This window comes from Heterocephalus glaber, unplaced genomic scaffold (assembly GCF_053883595.1).
Source record: "Heterocephalus glaber isolate CG9 unplaced genomic scaffold, H.glaber_assembly_v1.0 deba00001509, whole genome shotgun sequence".
NCBI lineage: Eukaryota > Metazoa > Chordata > Mammalia > Rodentia > Bathyergidae > Heterocephalus > Heterocephalus glaber.
This window is the reverse complement of record NW_028258325.1, coordinates 10571229-10593208: the sequence shown is the minus strand read 5'-3', so window position 1 is coordinate 10593208 and position 21980 is coordinate 10571229. Positions and strand designations below refer to the sequence as shown.

Here is a 21980-nt window from a genome sequence, read left to right as displayed (position 1 = left end):
AAGGTGCCTCTATTTTCCTATAAATGACTTGTTTTTCCTTCTTTACAGCAGGGTAATATTCCATTGTGTATAAATACCACATTTTCCTTATCCACTCATCAGTTGATGGACATATAGGATGTTTCCAAGATTTAGCTATTATAAATTGTGCTGCTATAAACATGGATATGCATATATCACTGTGGTATGATAGCTTCAACTATTTTGGGAAGATATCTAGAAGAGGAATAACTGGGTCAAATGGAATTCCCACTTTTAGTTTTTTGAGGAATATCCATAATGATTTCCATAGTAGTTTTATCAGTTACAGTCCCACCAACAGTGAAGAAGTGGTCCTTTCTCCCCACAGGCTCGCCAGCATTTGTTATTGATTGGTTTCTTGATGGTAGCCATTCTTTCTGGAATGAGATGGAATCTCAGTGTTGTTTTTAATTTGGATTTCTCAAGCAGCCAGAGATGATGAACATTTTTTCATGTATTTATTGGCCACTTGTATTTCTTCATTTGAGAAGTGTCTGTTCATTTCAGATGCCCATTTTTTTAACTGAGTCTTTAAATTGGTTTCTAATGGTTTTGGGGGGAGTTTTTTTGGTACTGGGTATCAAACTCAGCACCTTGTGCTTGCGAGAGAGGCGGTGGCACCACTGAGCTAAATCCCTGGCCCTGGAGTCTAATGCTTTTGAGTTCTTTATATATTCTCGATCCTAGACCTTTCTCTGAGGTGTAGCTGATAAAAATTTTTTCCCATTCTGTAGGTTGTCTCTTCACTGTTGGTAGTTTTCTTTGCTCTGCATAAAGGGATTCTTTTAGTGGCAAGAACAGTGACTGATCAATTCTAAATAAGGGTCTCTTGACTCTTATTTAACTGATTATCCACAATATCAACAAACACTATTCCTTCTGTCCATAAAATAAGTTGATTGCCTTCAAAATAGCTAATAATCTACTCTCTAGTTCACCCCAGAACTTTTGTTTCTACCTACTTGGTTGTTTATATACCTTTTTATTATTATGTTTATGCTTATCATTTTTGTTCTAATTTTATGACTGTATTAAATTATACATAAGTAAATTAGAGAAATAGAAAAAGGAGAACCATTTTTTCCTATAAAAATTAAGCAGAGGGTTTTTTTTATCACAAGTGAGTCACTTTAAAGATGTTACTAAAACTGATATTATATAAATTTTAAAAGACCATAAGAAATTATGGAAATCTGGAAGCATTCTTCCCTTAAATGACTTCTTTTTTTTTTCCTTAAATTATTTTATTGGTGCATTTTAGGTATACAATACATTTGCATTTATCATTGGGTGCTTGTACCTGTACATGATGTATCTTGGTTCTTATTTTTTCCCCGTTACCTGTGCGCCCTTCATCCCCTCCACCTTTTGCTATTGACATAGACTCCTTTTCCATTTTTTTTCTTTTCTCATAATTTTTCCTTTCCTTTCTTTCCTTTCCCCTTCCCTCCCACCACCCCTACCCCTTTGGACCTCTTCTTCCTATGTCAAATTATCAATTATTTGTTTTAATCATTTTAGTCCTTATGTACACTTTCAGTTTCTCACACTAGAGAAACTATTCAGTATTTACACGTGTGTCTTATGATTGCTTAATCTATTTCAAAGATGCTGCCTCTCATAGACTCTCAAGGAAGGCCTCACTTCTACCATCTTAACCTTCACATTTTAGGTGGTGCTGGAGATCAAATCCAGGGCTTCACATATATTAGGCAAGTCCTCTACCACTGAGCTACATCTCCAGGCCATACCCCTTTTTATTTATCAGGCCATTACCCCATTTTTTTCTTTCCAGCAAAGCCTCTTGCAGAATTGTCTATGTGCACAGTCACCAATTAGTCTTCTCTCTTCCCATTTGTCTTTTCTTGAATCTTTTCCAGAAAGGCTTTCATTACTACCACTCTTCTTGAACTGATGTTGTCAAAATCATTAGTTCATTGGTCAATTTCCAGTCTTCATCTTATCTGATCACTCAGGATTTCTTGAACTATTTCCACTACCTCCTTCTGAAACCCATTTCTTCCATTTAGATCTCTACACACTGATTCCAAACTTAAATCTCCAGCCAAGAACTCTCTCTAGCACCCCCAGACTCACATAATCCAACGTACGAGTCAACATCTTCACTTGGATGGCAGTGGACATCCTAAAATGAATATATACAAAACCAAACTTCTGATTCCTTCCCCAACTTTCTTCACTCCGGGCTTTCCCTTTTTGAAATGGCAATTTATTTTTCCAGTAGCTCAGGTCAAAAATCTTAGTCATTGTTCTTCCTTTTCTCTTGCATCTGATATACAAGCCCATAGAAAATCATGTGGGTTTTACTATAAAAATGCATCTAGAATCCCTCCAGTCTTCATCACTACCCATCATTATCCAACTCACAATCCTCTCATCTGAATTACTACAAGGGCCATGTGATAGCTTTCAGGCTCTGTCCTTCCTTCCTGCCATCTAGTCTCAGCGCAGTAGCCAGAGCGATCCATAGCATATGTAGCACTTTGACTATACAGCACTAATGGCCAAAAGAATAATAAAGAGCACTTACACCACTTAGTAGACATTTGTTAGTGATAATTATATACACATACAAATATAAAGGGATTAAGATGTGTTATGTACATGTACCAATCTCCCATGTTGAAGGTAATCATTGTATAGTGTAAAGGGGTGCTAATAAGAAAAAAAGAAACAAAAATATGTGAGTATATAAATAACATACATGTGGAAAGTAAAAACATAATTATATCAATGCTATTAAAAACCAAATTTTTAATGAGGCAAGAATTAATCTAATAAAAATTAGATTGATGTAACCCCAATTGAAACTAATCTCCAGATAGCTCCTTGAAATATTTTCTATACTCATTGTGAGCATATATTATAAAATGTGAATGAAAAGGATTCCAGGTTGTCCCCTGGTGCCTCGTGAACATCCAGCAGGCTGCTGGCACCATGCAGATCTGGACTTCAGAGCACATATTTGACCACCCCTGGGAAACCGTAACAACAGCTGCGATGCAGAAATACCCAAACCCTATGAACCCCAGGGTGGATGGAGTTGACGTGCTGGACAGACATACAGATCTCCCTGGAGAGCTGCACTCCTCAGACTTCTCAGCAAAGAAGGGGGACTGCCTTCCATCGTGAGTCTATTATTGGTGCAGCAAGAACCAAAGCATACGTTCAAGAACATTCTGTAGTGGCTCTTATAGAGAAAACAATGGAACTTAAATCTACTAATATTTCATTGACAAATGTGGTTTCAGTAAATGATAGACTTATATACAAACCACATTCCCAGGACCCAGCAACAACTGTTTTGATGCAGGAAGCCGTAATCATGGTGAAAGGAGTCAGCCTCAGCTGTTATCTTGAAGGACTGATGGCAAGTGCAGTATCTTCCAATTCTAATAAAAGCCGAGAAGCAATGGAATGGGTAATGCATAAATTAAATGCTGAGATTGAAGAATTGGCAGCTTCGCCAAGAGAAAGCATAAGGACACCAATGGCAGCGGCAGCATTTGTAGAGAAATGATAAAGAAAGTTGGTTTACAGAACCAGGTCCCCCGGGTCTCTCCAGGCTGTCAGTGTATTTATTTGTTATTTTTAAAACATAACTATATTTTAGGTAGAATTTTTTTGATAAGCTGGAGTGAGGCTATGTGATTTTCATCAAAACAAAGATACAGAGGTTCTAAGTCACAGGGATTATCAATGTTAGTATGATGTGAAATGACTACTTGTTAAGGGTCCGGTATTTATGTGAAAATGTAACCGTTCTTTAAAAAGTACTTGGAAAAAATTGGCATTGACAGTGCGTCTTCTTAAGGTAGAGTGTTAAAGCTTTTTGGGCACTGGGACTTCACCTGCCTGTGGACCGACCCCAGAACAAAGCAGAGTCGCCCCTTATGTGCGCACAGCTGCCCTGCTGCTGCTGCAAACCAGAACTGTGTGCATGAGGAACTCCCTTTAAAAGAAGAAGCTGTATAGTTGTAAAAGTCATTAATTTTTATAAAATAATTTGTTCTGCTAAAAGCCACAGTGTTTTGATTTGGTACTTAAATGATATTTTTGTAGTGAAAATTATCACTGAAGTAATATATGACTTCAACAGAAATAATATTTTATTGTATTAAAGAGTACTGTATTGGTTTGCCAAAATCTTTGTAACTTAGTAAAGGGATTACCTTCCTTGGATTTGTACTTTATGACTTAGCACGCTGTACCGTGGTGTGGACTGGTTATGCTAACTAAAAAAATAAAGTCATTATCTGAGTTTTGCACCACTCTTAAACTGAACATTAACACTTAAACAGAGGAATAGCTGTTCACATCTTTTAGCATTTCACATTTGCTTAACTTATAAATCGCCATGTGTCAAAATCATGGTTTTGTAATTGCTAAGGCATGATATGTCAGGTTATTGGAATATAATTACTTTTTGAGGTAATTGTGACCACAAAACATCTTTTTTACATGAGGAGCTGTACATCATTTGAAATTACTCAAATCTTGTCTTGATCTGAAGCATAAATCTCAGTTACTTTTAATATTTTTAATAACATGGGGCCACGGTGGGGGTATGGGGGCGTTGGGGGAGAAAATTAAGTACCTAATGGGGGAAATGGAATGGTCTACACTAAGTCAACTGCACTGCAGGTTTTATTTACTGGAAATCCTTAGTTTGGATAACAGGGTGGCTGCAAGTGGAAAACAATCCAGAAAATGTATTCTATTTAGTATTTTGTACCAGGCAGTTACCCACTAAATGATATCTTTGGTACTTGGAAGCGTGGTACACAATTTTTGTTAAAAGGTGATTAGCTTTTGCCTTTATTTTACAATGCTTAATATGATTGACTTTTAGTTGGGTTTCCTTTAAAGAGACCAGTTAATACATATAAACCACAGACACAGTACCAAACTTTTCAAATTACTGTTTTTCTACTTAAAGTATTATGTGGCTTATGAATTCTTAGGACATTTGTAAATTATGTTAAATTCTGATAAAGTTTCTGTGTTTTCTTATAACCAAAAATGGTTTTTACAACTAAAATACTGTTTCAGCTAAAAAATTGCTAAATACGTATTAATATTTGACAGAGATTTGTATAATTTGTGTAAATCATACTTGTTCTTAAAAAGGTATAAATTATTTCTAAACCAACCTTTATCATATCCTTCATTGCATTTTTTTTACTCTAATCTAATGATAAAACATCTATAAATTTTCATTTTCCATTGTCTAAATACTTGATTCACGGCTTCTATTAAAATATAAACAAGTTCACAGTAAGTTCATTGAAAAGGACTAAACTGGAATAAAGTGTTCAACTACAGCTATTAAGCATCTTATCCTATTTAATATTAAGGTGAACTTACAAGAATTAAAATGGCTTGTTAAGAAAGACTTTCTTTTAACCATAAAAAAGTAAAAAGGACTCCATTGATAAATTACAATAAGAAGGTATTATCTGCTGATGGATTTTTGCAACATGTGGCATTTATTAACTTTATTTTTATTAAAGTGTCATTTAATAAATATTAATTGTTCAAATTAATGGATTTCAGTGTGATATTTCAACACATGCATACAGTACAAAAAAAAGAAAAAAAACCCAAGATTTTCAGTGTAAGAAAAAAGAGATAAGGGCTGGGGGATTTAGCTCAGTGGTTATGTACTTGCCTCACAAGTGCAAGGTCCTGAGTTTGATCCCCGTTACCACAAAAAAAAGGGAGATAAATAAAAAATTTTAAACATTAAATAAAAATCCATGCCCTTTGCTTTGAAATGGAATTATAAATATGACCTCATTGTTTAGCTCTTTCTTAAAAAGAATGTGTTTTCTAATACCATCCACCTCAAAGCCAAGGAAGTTTTATCAATCCAGTAACAATAGCATTCTGACAGTCTAATGCATTTTCCCAAAAACAAGACCTGGAAAATAAGCCTTAGCATGATTTCCCAAGCTGCTCATAATAGAAACAGTACAATAAAAATAACCACCACACCAAAAATCAGCCCCAGTTGAGACAGTCAGCCAGGTGGAAGTATTTAATATGTACGTTGCAACACACTACAGACATACTGATTATAAAATAATATTAATATATAATTAGATATAAATAAATAATGGCATTGATATTTACAATAAATGATAATATAAATTACAATTAAGTATTTGTAAATACTCAAGTGAGCACCTATGGACAAGAGGTAAAACGCCTACATAAACAGATGAGCTTGAGACTACTGCCAAATGACCAATAGATCACAGACAGAATTCACAACTTACACGCACACTTGATAGCGAAAGGACATGGTTGTGTCTAATATGAATCTTCATCATTCAATACGTTGTGTGTTGTAAGAAAAGTACTTAATGCACTCGTGTGAAACAGGGAAACATTTTCTGAATTTTAGTGCCCACAATATTTCGTCACTTTTGTGTGGACCGTCATTCTTAACTCTCATCATTTTTGTTGCCACTCCTGTCTCATAAGTCTTCTGTCAACATTTGATTTAATGGAAACTTTGCAAAGCCCAGCCTGCAAGAGGTCCTGACTTGGTAGAAGAATTCATGTAATAAAATCACTGACTGCTGTGTCGCCAATGCACTATGAGCAGCTGCATGGACAAGAAGTGTTCATGTAAAGAGAGCTCTATTGCCACACGTGAGAGATGGGGGCCAATGGTTCCACCAGAAATGGAGTTGCAAGAAATTCAGGCTGGCCAACCCAGAGGAAAGGGCTTTTGGGCCGCCTTCTGTCCCGCTGCTCCCGGCCCAGAGGAAGGGCCTTCTGAGCCGCCATCCCACTGCTCCTGGTCCAGAGGAAGGGGCTTCCCAGCCACCTTCCTTCCTGCCATTCCCAGCCCAGAGGAAGGGGCTTCTGAGCCACCATCACTACCACCACTCCTGGCCCCTGTCCTGCCTTTCCCAGCTCAGAGGAGGTGAGCCACGCGGGTGCCAACAGCACCCCCCTCTGACCCCCCAGTTGAAATGAGAAAACACATAAATGAGTCTCAAAACCAGACTTCCAGATCACCTACAGCAACCCCAAAGGGAAATGAGATGGAACACTCTGATATTCAATCACCTGGACCCACTGAACTGGCAACAAAAGGGGATCTGGAAAAAATGAAATCAGAAATAATTTCTCAGATAACAGGAGAAATTGTGCCCCTAGTGCAAGACATGATTAATAAATCTAGAGAGGAGCTCAGGAACATGATGGAATCCCAACATAGGAAACAAATGGAATCCATTAAACAGATGCAAATAGATTTCCAGAAGATGAAAAACTCCATTGAAAGTCTACACAGAAGAATGAGCCAATGTAAGGACAGAATTTCAGATATAGAAGATAAGATTGCAATTAATGACCAGGAAAGGAAAAATTGCTTCAAAAGTATAAGGGAACATGAGAAATCAATCCAGCAGCTGCTAGACAATGCAAAGAAGAATAACATAAGACTGATTGGAGTCAATGAAGAAACAGGAGAGAGTGCAGATGACATAAAAAAAACTCTTCACAGAAGTAATGGCAGAAAACTTCCCAAGGAGGGGAAAACAACTTGACATACAGATAAGTGAGGCATATAGGACTACAAATAGCCTGATCAAAAAAAAATCTACACAGGACTGGGGATTTAGCTCAGTGGTTTCGCCGCCTGCTGCGCAAGCGCAAGGACTCAAATTTGATCCCCAGTACCAAAAAAAAAAAAAAAAAAGAAATTACAAGAAAAAAAAAAGTCTACACATAGGCATATAATAATTAAGATTCCAGAAACTCAACAGAAGAACAAAGTTCTACAAGCAGCTAGAGAAAAAAAACAAATCACATACAAAGGAAAGCCCATCAGAATCACAGCAGACTTCTCAACACAAACCATCAAGGCAAGAAGAGCTTGGAGTGACATATTCCAAGCCCTAAAAGAAAACAGCCTCCAACCCAGATTGATGTACCCTGCAAAACTATCTTTCAAAATTGATGGAGAAATAAGATACTTCCATGACAAAGAGCACCTTAGGAACTTTGTGAATACCAAACCAGCACTCCAAAAAATTTTACACAATATCCTAGGAACAGACATTAAGGATCACAACCCCAGGAAGCAAAGCAGAATGAACCCATCTGGCATGACAAGAAATTAAATGTAAAGGGGGAGAACCCAACAAAAAGAAAAAGTCATGGCAATGATAAGTCAATATGTTTCAGTTATAACCATCAACGTTAAAGGTCTCAATTCACCAATCAAAAGAAATAGACTGGCAGAATGGGTCAAGAAGCAAAATCCAACAATATGCTGCATACAAGAAACACACTTAATTCAAAAGGAAACTCATAGACTGAAAGTTAAAGGGTAGAAAACAATACTCCATGCGACAGGAACCCGAAAAAAAGCAGTAGTAGCTATCCTCTTTGCAGATCAAGTAGATTTCAAACCAACACTGATTAAGAGAGATGAAGAAGGACACTACTTCCTTGTAAAGGGAACAACCCAAGAGGAAGAGATGACAATCATAAATATCTCTGCACCAAACACTAGTGCGCCCAACTATATAAAACAAATACTAACGGACATGAAAAGTCATATATGCACTAATACAATTGTAGTGGGGGACCTCAAAACCCCACTGTCACAAATAGATAGATCAACTAGACAAAAAGTAAGTAATGAAATACTAGAACTCAATTGAACTCTTGAACAAATTAACTGAACAGATGTTTACAGTCTTCCACCCCACATAATCAGAATGCACATTCTTCTCAGCTGCACATGGGTCAGTCTCCAAAACAGACCACATACTCACACATAGAACATGTTTAAGTGCAAAGGAATTGAAGTTATCCCCTGCATATTATCAGACCATAGTGCAATGAAATTGGAGATCCATAGCAAAAGAAACTGGAAAAATTTCATAAACACGTGGAAATTGAATAACACACTTCTGAATAACCAATGGGTCACAGAGGAAATTAAAGAAGAAATCAGACAGTTCCTTCAATTAAATGACAATGACAATACAACATATTGGAATATATGGGACACAATGAAAGCAGTCTTATGAGGGAAATTTGTAGCACTGAATACGCATATTAGGAAAACAGAACGAGCCCAATTAAACAACCTGATGCTGAACCTCAAGCTTCTAGAAAAAGAAGAGCAGGACAAACCCAAAGCTCATACAAGGAAGGAAATTATAAAGATCAGAGGCGAAATCAATGCAATGGAGACTAAGAGAACGATACAAAAAATCAATGAAGCCAAGAGTTGGTTCTTCAAAAGAATCAACAGAATTGACAAACCCTTAGCCAACCTTATCAGACAAAGGAAAGAAAAGGCCTAAATCCATGCAATTAGGAATGAAAAGGGTGAAATTACAACAGACTCAGCAGAAATCAGAGGATCATCAATACCTATTTCCAGAAACTATACACCAATAAGATGGAAAACACAGAAGAAATGGACAGATTCCTAGATGCATATTACCAAAGTTGAACGAAGAAGACCTAAAAATTCTAAACAACTCAATATCAACCAATGAAATTGAAAATGTAATCAAAAACTTATCAACTAAGAAAAGCCCATTCCCTGATGTCTTCACCGCTGAATTCTACAAGACATTTAGAGAGGAACTGCTGCCACTACTGTTTAAATTCTTCAAGGAAATTGAAAGGGAAGCAATACTCTCAAATTCATTCCTGGAAGCAAGCATCACCTTGAACCCCAAAGCAGAGAAAGACCCAACCAAAAAGGAGAACTATAAGCCAATCTCACTAATGAACATAGATGCAAAAATCCTTAATAAGATACTGGCAAATAGAATGCAGAAGATCATCAAGAAGATCATATACCCTGATCAAGTGAGATTCATCCCAGGAATGCAGGGATGGTTCAATATATGAAAATCAATCAATGTAATACACTATATCAATAGAGCCAAGAACAAAAACCATATGATTATCTCCATAGATGCAGAAAAAGCATTTGACAAAATCCAACATGCATTTATGATAAAAACCCTACAAAAAATTGGAATAGATGGTCTCTACCTCAAACTGAGAAAAGCCATCTATGAAAACCCACAGCCAATATCATACTAAATGGTCAAAAACTGAAATCCTTCACACTCAAATCAGGAACAAGACAAGGATGTCCACTATCACCACTCTTGTTCAATATAGTTCTGGAAACATTAGTCACAGCAATTAGACAAGAGAAAGAAATAAAAGGAATAAAGATAGGTAATGAAGAAGTCAAGTTGTCATTATTTGCAGATGACATGGTACTCTATATAGAAGACCCCAAAACTCCACCAAAAGTCTTCTAGACTTAATAACCAAATTCAGTCAAGTAGCTGGTTACAAGATCAACACACAAAAATCAATAGCTTTCCTCTACATGAACGACAGACTCACTGAGAGAGAAATAGGGCAAATAATTCCTTTCACAATAGCATCCAAAAAACTGAAATACCTAGGAATCAACCTAACAAAAGAAATCAAAGACCTCTTCTCTGAAAACTATAGCACTCTGAAAAGAGAGATTGAAGATGATATCAGAAAATGGACAGACATCCCCTGCTCCTGGGTAGGAAGGATTAATATAGTGAAAATGGCCATACTTCCAAAACTGCTATATAGATTCAATGCAATTCCAATTGAGATCCCAGCAGCATACTTCATGGACCTTGAGAAAACAATCCAAAAATTCATTTGGAACAAGAAGAGACCCAGAATAGCAAAACCAATTCTAGGTAACAGAGACAAGGCATGGGGTATCACAATCCCCAACCTGCAACTCTGCTACAAAGCTACTGTGATAAAAACAGCATGGTACTGGCAAAGAAACAGACCTGAGGACCAGTGGAACAGATTAGAAGGTGCAGAAACAATGCCAGACACACTCAGCCATCTCATCTTCAATAAAGGAGCCAAACACTCTCACTGGAGGAAAGATAGCCTGTTTAATAAATGGTGCTGGAAAAATTGGGTTTCAACTTGCCAACGATTAAAACTAGACCTATATCTGTCACCATGCACTAAACTAAAATCAAAATAGATTAAAGATCTAAATATTAAAATAGAAACTCTGAACCAGTTGGAACAGAGGTTAGGTAGAACCCTTGAAGACATTGGTGTAGGAAAGATTTTATGAACAAAAGCCTCAGTTGCCTGTGAACTAGCACAAACAATCAACAAGTGAGATCTCTTCTTATTGAAAAGCTTCTGCACAGCTAGAGAAACCACCAGCAGTGTGAAGAGACAACCCACAATGTGGGAAAATATCTTCACCTGCTTTTCCTCAGACAAAGGTCTACTATCTCGAATCTATAAAGAACTTAAAAAGATCAGACCTCCCAAATTTAAAGACCCAATCTGAAAATGGGCATCTGAAATGAACAGACATTTCTCAGACAAAGAAGTAGAAATAGCAAATAAATACATGAAAAAATGTTCAACATCACTGTCATTCAAGAGATGCAAATGAAAACAATGCTAAGATTCAACTTCACTCCAGAAAGAATGGCTGCTATCATGAAATTAACCAATAACAAATAGTGGTGGGGCTGTGGGGAAAGAGGAACCCTGCTCCACTGCTGGTGGGAGTGTAGACTGGTGCAAGCACTGTGGAAATCAGTATGGAGATACCTCAAACAACTAGGACTGGAAGTCCCATTTGACCCCGCTATTCTACTGCTGGGGATCTTCCCCAAAGAATTAAAAGAATCATACCACAGTGATATATGTGCGCCCATATTCATAGCAGCACAGTTTGTGATAGCTAAAATTTGGAACAGCCCAAATGCCCATCAACTGGAGACTGGATAAAGAAAATGTGGTTTTTTTATAAAAATGGAGTACTACTCAGCCATAAAAAATGAGAAATTAGAGACATTTATAGCTAAGTGGATGCACACTGAGGTGATACTCTTAAGTGAAATAAATAGGACACACATGTATGAATACCGAATAGTTTCTCTGGTGTGAGAAACTGAAAGTGTAAATAAGGACTAAAATGTATAATAGGTAATGTGAAATAGGAAGAAAAGGGGCAAAGGGAAAGGAAGTGGGAGGGGTAGGGGAAAGGAAAGAAGAGAATGGAATTAATATGAAAAAATGGAAAAATAGGAACAACATCTTTGTAAATAGGGCGGAATGGAGGGGTTGAAGGGAGGGCTGGGCAAGGGTGAAAAATAAGAACCAAGAGAAACTATGTTAAGGTGCAAATTTCCAATGATGAATGTCATTATATTGTATACCTAAAATATACCAATGATTAGAATGAATAATCGATAATGTAAAATAGGAAGAAAAGGTCCAAAGGGGTAGGGGTAGTGGGAGGGGCAGGGGAAAGGAAAGAAGGGAAAGGAAAAATGCTGAGAAATGGAAAAAATGGAAATAAAGTGTTTGTAAATAGGGAAGGATGGGCTAGGAATGGGGAAAAAATAAGAACCAAGATGCATCATGTATAGGTACAAGTTCCCAATGAGAAATGTAATTGTGTTGTATACCTAAAATGTACCAATAAATGAATTAAAGAAAAAAATTAAAAATTTTTTAAAAAAAAGAAATTCGGGCTGGAATTCGGGGTTTGGAGTTACAATGTTCCAGAAGAAGGTGACATGACTATATTTAAATAAAAGTAGATTTTTGTGCATGAATAAATGTAATTTTTGTACATGAATAAATTAATAAATATAGATTGTTTTACATGAAAAAATAGGACTTCCCCTGAAAATAAAACCTATATGTCTCTTAGACCAAAAATTAATATAAGACCTGATTTTATTTTGGGGGAAATACCATAAATGCTATTTCCACTACAGGAAATCATTATTCCTTGTAGGAATGGCCAATCCTAAATCTTGGGCAGAACATTTACAAGATGAGCCTGGGACATCTTATTGTGACAAATTGATAAAGAAATTCTTGCAAACAGGCAAGGTCATATCAAAATGTCATGGAGAAAACTTGAAGGTCTCTCCATTGGCCAAAGATGGAAAATTTAAACAAAAATACAGCAGTGATGTCAATGAATCAATATACACTAAATGCATAAAGGTACATGAGGCTTTGTATTACCCTGTAGAACATTAACCAGTTGCATACCTAACCCACCAATCTGAGTCTAACGTTCCACTTAAATACTTATACTCAGTGCTTCAAAATGTTCTTTGAGCGAATTTATCATTTTCCTGGCTCTTTCATACATGAATAAATAAAACTTTAATATGTGTTGATTCTGTATTTTATAAAAGGCATGACTTAAACGTTCTGAAGCTTAATTTGAAAAATGATTTAAACTGTGATAATCTGGGCAAATTAGGCTGTAATTCTTGACTTTTTATTCATTGCATCTGTACTGCTCAACTTCCTGTCACTGTAATGAAATACCTAAGGCAATGAATTTATGAAGAAAATAAGTTTATTTTGGCTGCCCCACTTCTTTGGACCTCTGGCAAAGGTGGCAATCATGGCAGAAGCATGAGACAGACCAAAGAGCTTACTTTAAATGCCAGGAAGCAAAAAGGTGCAAATGGCCAGGGACTTCACAATCCCCTTCACAGTCACATCCCCAGTAATGTAAGGACCTCCCACTAGGCCCCACCTTTTAAAGAGCCAACACCTCCTAATAGCACTTTCAGAGGATCAAGCCTTTCTCACAGACCTTTTGGGGGCAGGTCCTGTGTTCAAACCATAGCAGAAGCTCTGATTCTGCCTGCTACTGAGTGCACACGCAATCCCCTTGCAGTGAGACTGCCTTCCATCAGTGCAGAACACCGGGACACGTATCCACCTCTTCATCCTGCTGCCTCCTACCTCGGGACATACTCCCATCTGTCAGTCACGCCTTTGAATGGAAACTGTGTGTTGGACAGGGTGAGGGGTAGACACTGTTTCACACCTCCTCACCTAGACAGACAAGCAACACGATTCTGAGGCACAACTGCAAGGGCACGTTCCTTGCAGAAGCAGCGGGAAGCATCTCCACCGTGCGCTGTGTGTGGAGGATCTGAGGCTGGACGGTGGGCCACCCAAAGAGGGTGAGCTCCGACAGGCTGAGCTCCAGGGATGCTGGCTGTGTGCTGTGTACTTATTGACTCAGCTCTAAGGGGAGACTGCCAAAGAGGTGAAATAAACCACAAAGCACCTCCTGGTGAACAGGAAGACATGCATCCCGCTGCTTTCCCTGCTAAGATTCATGATACTAAAGTGCAAAGTATAAAGACCATGCCTTGAACTCCAGGATCTCGCATCCTGTAAGTGAAACCAGTGACCATATTACACTGCAGCTTCGCGGCTCACCTCTGAAGTGGACAGAAAAGCACCAGGTGCTGTTCTTACCAAGTATCCCTGTTCCCGGAGGCTCAAAGTTAGATAGCAAATGAAAACATCATGGCAGGTACAGGGACCTCAAAGAACAAGGAAACTTTTCCGGCTTTTCAACAGCTAAGTCTTACATTTGCATTCTGCACAGGTCTCCACAAATTACACAGCCTGACTACATAACAGTAGGCGATTACCAAATTATTTAACCTCAGTCAGAAACCATTTCTCCACCTATAAGACATGGATCCTGAGACTTTCATGATAGGATTCTGATAAAATTTAAAGAGAACAAACCCTGTAAAATCCCCAGTATGATGTAGACGACCCATTAACTTTGAGCCCCAACCTTTGTCCCTTCAAAATACCTGATGTCCAGCAGCTGTTTTCCAAGGGCCCTAAGACAAAGAGGAAAAGGAGACGCAGAGATGCCGTGATTGCCCAGTGTGATGAGGAGTAAAAGTGTTCTCAGGTTAACACTGACTCTTTCTTCCACTGTTGATGAGGATGTAAAATAAAAAGAGTGGGCGAGAGTTCAACTGTGGGTACCACTGACCTTTCTAGGGACACTCAGCCATCGTGGTCACATCACAGGCTTCCAACCAGCCTTTCCTGCTAGAAGATTCTATTCCCACAGCTACATTCCTGGATGCCTGGACATCCCAGGGGCACCTCAAGCCCCACAGGGCCCAAACTCAGTGTATTTGTACCTGTCTTCCACTCCACCCTTCAACAGATTGCACGGCTGAGGGAGCTGACTCCCCCTTTGTAAGCACAGAAGCCCCAAGCCCCACACCCCGGAGCCCTGTTCCGCCTTCCACTTTCAGACAGGTGCATTAAGCCTGTCCGCCCGTGGGCCTTGGTCCCAGAACCCCTGAAGGAAAGGTAGGCTTAATCATCCCCTAAGCTTTGAGAAGACGCAGCGAGTACGATTCTTCTCTGAGGAAGCTCCCAGCCTGACAGGAATACTGCCGGGACCGGTGGGCCATTGCACTGCTCAGAGGAAAGCCTTGCTGGGATCTTGTCCTGCCCTCCCCTGTCCTGTGAGAAACCATCCATCTCCTACTCTCTTGTGTGCTGGGAAGGTCCAGGTCATAGGCCGTGATGAGGTCCAGGCCCTGTCAGCAGTAGGACCCTCAAGGTCCCTTCACCTTTAAAAAGTGTTGGTAAATCGCTAGGCCCATCTTCCACCGCAGTGACCTCTTACCTGTCCCCAGGCTTCTCCCAAAAGGGAAACACACTTCTCAGACACTGCCTTGCTGAATTCTATCTCAAGAGGACGCCTTCAAAAGAGACTACTTTCCTGGAGGCCTTCCAACTCCTCCACTCCTGGAGGTGATGCCCACTTCCGTACCTAGGTGGCGCTGTGCAGGCACTTGGCTCGTGTATTCAGCAATGTGTCTACTCTGGGGTGTTCAGTGGGTCCCTGGGTACATCTGACACAGCTCTGCGGATTCTAGAAACCAATGGCTCCCTCACAGTACCCTCTGGGCTTCCTCAGAGCTCTCATCGTTACAGATCATGTTGTCCTACAGCGTTTGGTCCTCAGGCTGCTCCTCCTCACCTTCTGCTCAAGAGAGACCAAGACCTGTGTCTTCTTTCCCTCCCTGCACTCTGAGTCCTGGCACCAGGTACACAGTAAGTCTTTCCTAAGCATCTGGGTGAATTTGTTGTTGTCTACTAATAATTTTACTGAGTAGACTTTAACAAAATGTGAAAGTCATCGAAATGGGAGGCCTAGGGAAGTAAAACTGGAGAATTGGCCTCTGAGAAAATCTGGAAATTTTGAAGAGGAAGGAGAAGCAAAAAGGAAAGAGAACCAAAAAAATAATTGTGACATGAAAATAAAGGAATTAGAAAAGACAGTCAACTTGGGCACATTAGTGACTGTGAGAAGATGGGGGAAGATGGCACATCTGGCCAAGTTTATTCCCTGGATGACAACAGCCCTAGACGACATCAGGTGGAAAACAGGCCACCCATGGAAGACAATAAACGATTGCTGCTTTAAGTCATTAAACTTTAGGGCACTGGCTTTTTATGCAAAATTAGAAAATGGTGTCTGGAAGTAAGGTACTGCATAACAAAAGCCTAAAACACATTCATGACAAAGAACCTTAAAGAACTCCTCTAGGCCACAGTACCCAAATATTGGTCAAACATATCTGGCTGTTACTATGAAGGTATTGTTTAGACGAGATTCAAACTGGAATCGGGAGACCTGATACGCACATTGTCCTCCGTATAGTGAGCCTGTTCTCATCAGTTGAAGGCCTGCAGAAAAAGGGTCGAGGTCCCAAACTGCAACATCGGCTCTGCCTGGATCTCTACCTGCTGGGATTTCAAGTTGCCAGCCTCCAAAAGGGTACAAGCCAATTCTCCCGCCCATATACGAATTCCCGTTCCTTTTTCACTGGAGGCCCTGACTGTCACACTGTGGCATCAGCCCTGAGACTGGTGGCAGACAGAAGAAGGTCTAAGGAGACAGCAAGTGCAGGCCAGTGGACAGCAGGCCACTGAACTGGAGACTGGAAGAACGTGCCCACCTCCCGGGGTAACGTTTGGTAAAAACACTGTAACCTGCTCAGATGGAGGCATAAATAGTCCTCGTGAACTTGGAGGTGTGGCTAAGTGGATTTCCATGCAGAATGTTGGAAAAGCCAGCTCATTTCTTTTAGGCTAAGGTACAAAAAGAAAGAGAGGAAAGAATTCTTTATTTTTTATAGCAGAATCAAAATCAAACATTTCCAAGTTGGAATTCGCTGAGTTTGAAAATAAAACTGAAAGTTGGGCATGGTAGCCTATGTCTGTAACCCCAACACTTAGGGAGGCTGAGGCGGGAGGATCACAAGTTCTAGCTCAACTTGCCAACTTAGCAACTTAGTGAGATCTGGCCTCAAAAATAAATACATACATATAAAAAAGCTGGCGATGTAGATCAGTGTGAAAGTCCTGGGTTCAACCCCCAGTACTGCCAAAAACGGAAGGAAAAATAAGAAAAGAAAACTGTCATTCTCAGTCTTTCCTGGTAAAAGACTATCAAAATAAGAAATGGTCTCAATGCAATAATCAAAGCCAGGAAGCTGCCAATAAAATACATTCGTGGAGTTGAAGTTCCAAGGAAATGGCTGTTAAGACAATGTGTATGTAAATATTGAAAGAAATCCAGCTGAAACAGGAGCACCTGAGGCAGGGCTTTATTGGGGGAAAGAGCTGCCGGGCTGCCTCGAACAATGGTGAGAGAGAGTGTGAGACCAAAGCGACTCCATTTTGCTAAAAGCCACTATTCCCCAGCCTCTATTATTAATGGTTGAAATGTGTTTGCTCTGGGAGAGAAGATACAATCTGTAACAAACCAAAGTTCCTAAATTAATTACTCAGCCATCTGTTTGCCCAGGAAATGAACTTTCCGGGCCCCCTATCCATAGAACAATCTGTAGATGTGCTGACTGTCCGTACGTAATGGTCGTGACCATTAGCCATTGTGTCTACTGACTGCCAGTACTTGACAGTCAGCCACTAACCTTTGTCCCTCTTTTCCCTCGTAAAACCTATACGTAATCACCCCTCAACTCCCAATGGGCCTAGCCAATCAGAAGTATACACTTCATGCTTGCTAAATGCCAACCAATCATGTGATTGCTAAATGGAAAAATCCCCAAACCTTGCTGGAACTTTAGTAAAAACCCCGCTAATTTGAAATGTGGGGCTCTCAATTCTGATCCGCTGCATCGGTGACAGTTGGGAGCCCCTGCTCGAGCTTGAATAAACGACCCTCGTGCGCTTGCCTCGGAAACGGCTTCCTGGTGGTCTTTGGGGACTTCGCAATCTGGGCACAACAAGAGCGAGATTAACTGGGGTGAGGTTTATACAGGGTGGTGCAGTGGGGAGAGTATCCTGAGAGTTGAGAATTGGTCTGGTTGTTGGGCAGGCAACTGGACGCCAAGTGATTGGAAGCAGAGGATCATGTGGGTAGCAGGATGGAGCAACAAGTTAGGTTTTGCTTCTCCAGAGGGGGTAGGTTTCACTCCCCACCATCCAAGTGGCTCATTTCCCTAAGTGGGAACCATTTTAGGAATGGTAGCCATTTTAGAATGTAGGACCCTTGGGGCCATTTTGTCTGACAGAGAACTCTATCAAATATTATCTAAAATATATAAAGAACTACCATTAAAAAAACAACAACAACAAAAAAAGTGACTCAGTAGAAATGATTAAGGATCCAAACAAAATCATCACAAGAAAAGTATAAACAGCCAATAGAAATATACGAGATGCTTAGACTCACTGCTACTTGGAGAACAACTAGAAGCTATTTTTATCATAACTAAAAAAGCTGAAAATATATTCAACAAGGAAGAGATTATGGGAACCCATGTCTTCTGATAGCTTGATGTGAATATGTGAAATAGGATAGCTATTTTGGAGGGAATTTGGAAATATTAGAAACTTTAAAAATTAAAATTTAAAATAAAAATGTTGACGCAACAGTCCCAGCCCTAGGAATCTGTCCTCCAGAATCCCCACATCTACACAAAAGTACAAGGACAAACATATCTCTCCCCAGTGGAAGGAAAGTTGCCTAAGAGTGGGAACGTCATCATTCACTTCTATACCTTCATTGATTCATTGCCAGGAACATAATAGATGCTCAACAAGTATTTTGTAAAATGAATGGGATTAAAAAATTGTAAACAATAATTTTCTGCCAGTTGGAAATGGTTACATCAACCCTGTGGGATATTAAGAGATACTAAGAATAAAGTAGATCAGTATGTAACAAATGAAAGATCCCAGGTCAAGTGTTAAGTTTAAAAGGTAATATAAAAATGAGAACACAAGTACTGACGCTGGAAGGCTGATTTGCTGGACTGACACAAGGCATTCATTGTAAATGGCCTTGATCTGTATTTATTAGTGTGGAAAGCTGAGTGCTACAAACAAGAACACTGAAAATTTAGGATAAGGAGATTCCCTCCTAATCCTCATAGTTTGTCCACATGGTGGATGCTATCATTAATGTTTCCATTTTACAGTTGAGAACGCCAAGGCACAGATAAATTTAGGATCCCTATGTCACACTGTGACATAGCCAAGATGTAAATCCAGGTGGTGAGATTCCAGAGCTGATGTTCTTAGTCCACCCAAGGAGAAGGTGGGCCATGTGCTCTGATGAAAGTCTGTTCACTCGGTATTTATAATAGTACCCCCTCTCTATGGCAAGCTTCTAGACATGACCAACAAACATTACAGTCACTCTCTCTATGGAATATAGATGAGGAGTATAAGTTAGTGGCTAAGAGTTCAGTCTTGAGACAAATTTTGGGCAGATTACTCAAACCTCAGTTTGCACATCTGTAAAATGGGGAAATCAATTGTAACTCTCATGTAGTCTTTAAAGTACTAAATGGCTGAACATTTTGAAGTGCTCAGTACTCAGCAGCAAGCACTGTATTACTATTAACTCATTTATATCAAACGTGGGTGAGTAGGTGGGTACAGTGTTAGATGCCTGTACAGATGTCCGCCAAAATATTAACAGGCTATATTCTGTCAGTTTGTAACTGGGCTATGATTAAATAAATATTAATTTGGTAATATTTTGCTGACTATATAGAGACACATACAGATAGTTGAGCAAGTGTACCTGTGTTTACACAGTGGTGTTTAACACTGAGCTTACGTCTGGACCAACACTAACAGCTGTGCGGTTTCTGTGTGCATCTGTCTTGCTACAGGATATGCACATCCACACGATAGTGTGAATTCATCCAAACTGACCTAACAACCAGAAAAGTGTTAGCTCTAAAATTAAGGTGAAAATAAAAATGAGCTTTGTTTTTGCCTTTGCTTATGCTACCCCTCCCTCCCCTTCTTTTTCTTTTTTCTCTTTTACTTTTTGTTTTGAAACAATCTCCCTAAGCCGAAAAGTTGTCCAGGTAGGGACTTGTGATCCTCCTGCCTCAGCCTCCCAGAAAACTGCTTTTTAAGTGCCATTTCGAGTTGGATTTCACTTTGAACGCCAGAGTATACCCCGCAAAAGCGCCTCGAAGTCTAGTTTCTCTTTCACTTAGGCATTTAATTATCTGTAAATGAAACTCTCAGCGGGACCCTGAGAACCCTGGCAGGTGAACAGTTTGTAAGACCTCGGTTAGACCCGAGCCGCTGAGCGCCGTGGTATTTTGGGGTGAGGCTCTTTGCACCGTTACAGTGCAACCTCTTAGCTCCCCTGCGATCTGCACAACTCTGAGGAGCTCTGGGAAGAGCCCAGCCCTGGGCATGGAAGTGGGGAGCGCAGCTTCCACGGGCGGACGAGCGCGGAGCCGGGCCGGGCGAGGCACGGCGTCCCGTCCCTTCCAGAGCCCTCGGGTTCTGAGGTTGACGCCCTTTGCCCAGGGTCGCAGGCGTTGGGGGCTCAAGGAGAAGAGCCCGGGCTCCGAGCAGATGCGCAGACGCTACTCTCGGGCCGGCCTCTCCCTCCCGCTCCCTCCCGCGGGCTCCGCAGACCTCAGGGCAGGGGCCCCTGTGTCCCTCGTGGGGACCCTATCCACGCAGGTCGGAGTCTCACCCCGCCCCGAGACCCGCTCCGTAGCCCCGCGTCCCCAGCCGCTGTGTCCCCGCGGTGCACGGGAGCCGGGCGCCCCCTCCACGGACACGCGTGGGCCGCGCCCGCCCAGCTGGCCCCGTGCCGCGCGGTGCCCCGGAGCCGCTCACCCGAGGCCCGGCCGCAGGAGTTGGGTGTAGGTGTAACACCGGCCCAGGACGATCGCGAAGAGGTTGCGCGTGGAGCCGGTCCCGTTCCACGCCAAGGCCTCGGGGGTCGGTGTCGGGGACCGCGTCAGCGCTACGAGCAGGACCGCGGCGGACAGGATCAGGACCAGGAGCGCGAGGCCCAGGCAGAGCCGGCCTCTACGCGACAGCGGGCAGCAGGGCTCGTCCCGGGACAGCTGGCTGAATTCGCAGCGGGCCATGAGACAGAATGCGGTGGCGGTGGCCGCTCGCTCGGGCTGAGCCCAGGGAGGCTGAGGCGGCGGGAGGCTGGGCAGGAAGAGAGGAGGGCGCCCGCCGGCCTGACACTGAGCCTCCCCCTCTCCTTTCAGTTGCTTTTTCTTTGCTTCGCTTCCCAGCCCCACCCCCCTGCCTCAAAGTTCCGTGGGGCGCAGACCGTAAGTGTTGAAAGAATTTAAAAGACAGGGCAGCAGCCCTCCAGCCCAGGACTTCTCCTACTCAGGGGCCCAGGCCCTCCGCTCCGGGAGAAACCATCGCCTGGAAGCCTGGAGCCACTGAGTCCGCACTCAGAGCGGTACCAACTTCGCCCTTCACACTGTAGTCACTGCGCTTCCTCTCTCGGGAAACTAAAGGCTACTGGGCTCTGAGCTGCAGGGAACAGATGCCCGGTCTCCTGCTCGCCTCTCATGGCCCAACTTCAGTTTGACTCCTTTTCTCAGTAGCATCAGTGGCTGAGCCCTGGGTTCAAATCCAGTCCTGGCTCAGGGACTGGTGCAAGCTTCTTTTAACCTGGCTGCACTGCGGATATGAAGCGGAGATGGGGGGGGGGGGGCTTCGCGGGGATTTTAGGATTAAGTGGGTTCGTGTCTCCCACGGTGGACCACACT

General features: G+C 41.3%; 1 protein-coding gene and 1 pseudogene across 1 annotated transcript in view; one reads left to right on the top strand and one right to left on the bottom strand.

Annotated features, from left to right (window-relative positions):
- The window catches only part of Cd38 (CD38 molecule), a 58619-nt gene extending 36923 nt beyond the window's left edge, over positions 1-21696 (bottom strand). The window contains exon 1 of the mRNA XM_004847255.4: positions 21079-21696. Coding sequence (XP_004847312.1) covers positions 21079-21335 — 257 coding nt within the window. The 5' untranslated portion in view covers positions 21336-21696. The remainder of the gene's footprint in view (positions 1-21078) is intronic.
- Positions 2980-3611, top strand: LOC101719582 (PRELI domain containing protein 3B pseudogene; annotated as a pseudogene).
- Positions 21697-21980: the final 284 nt, after the last annotated feature.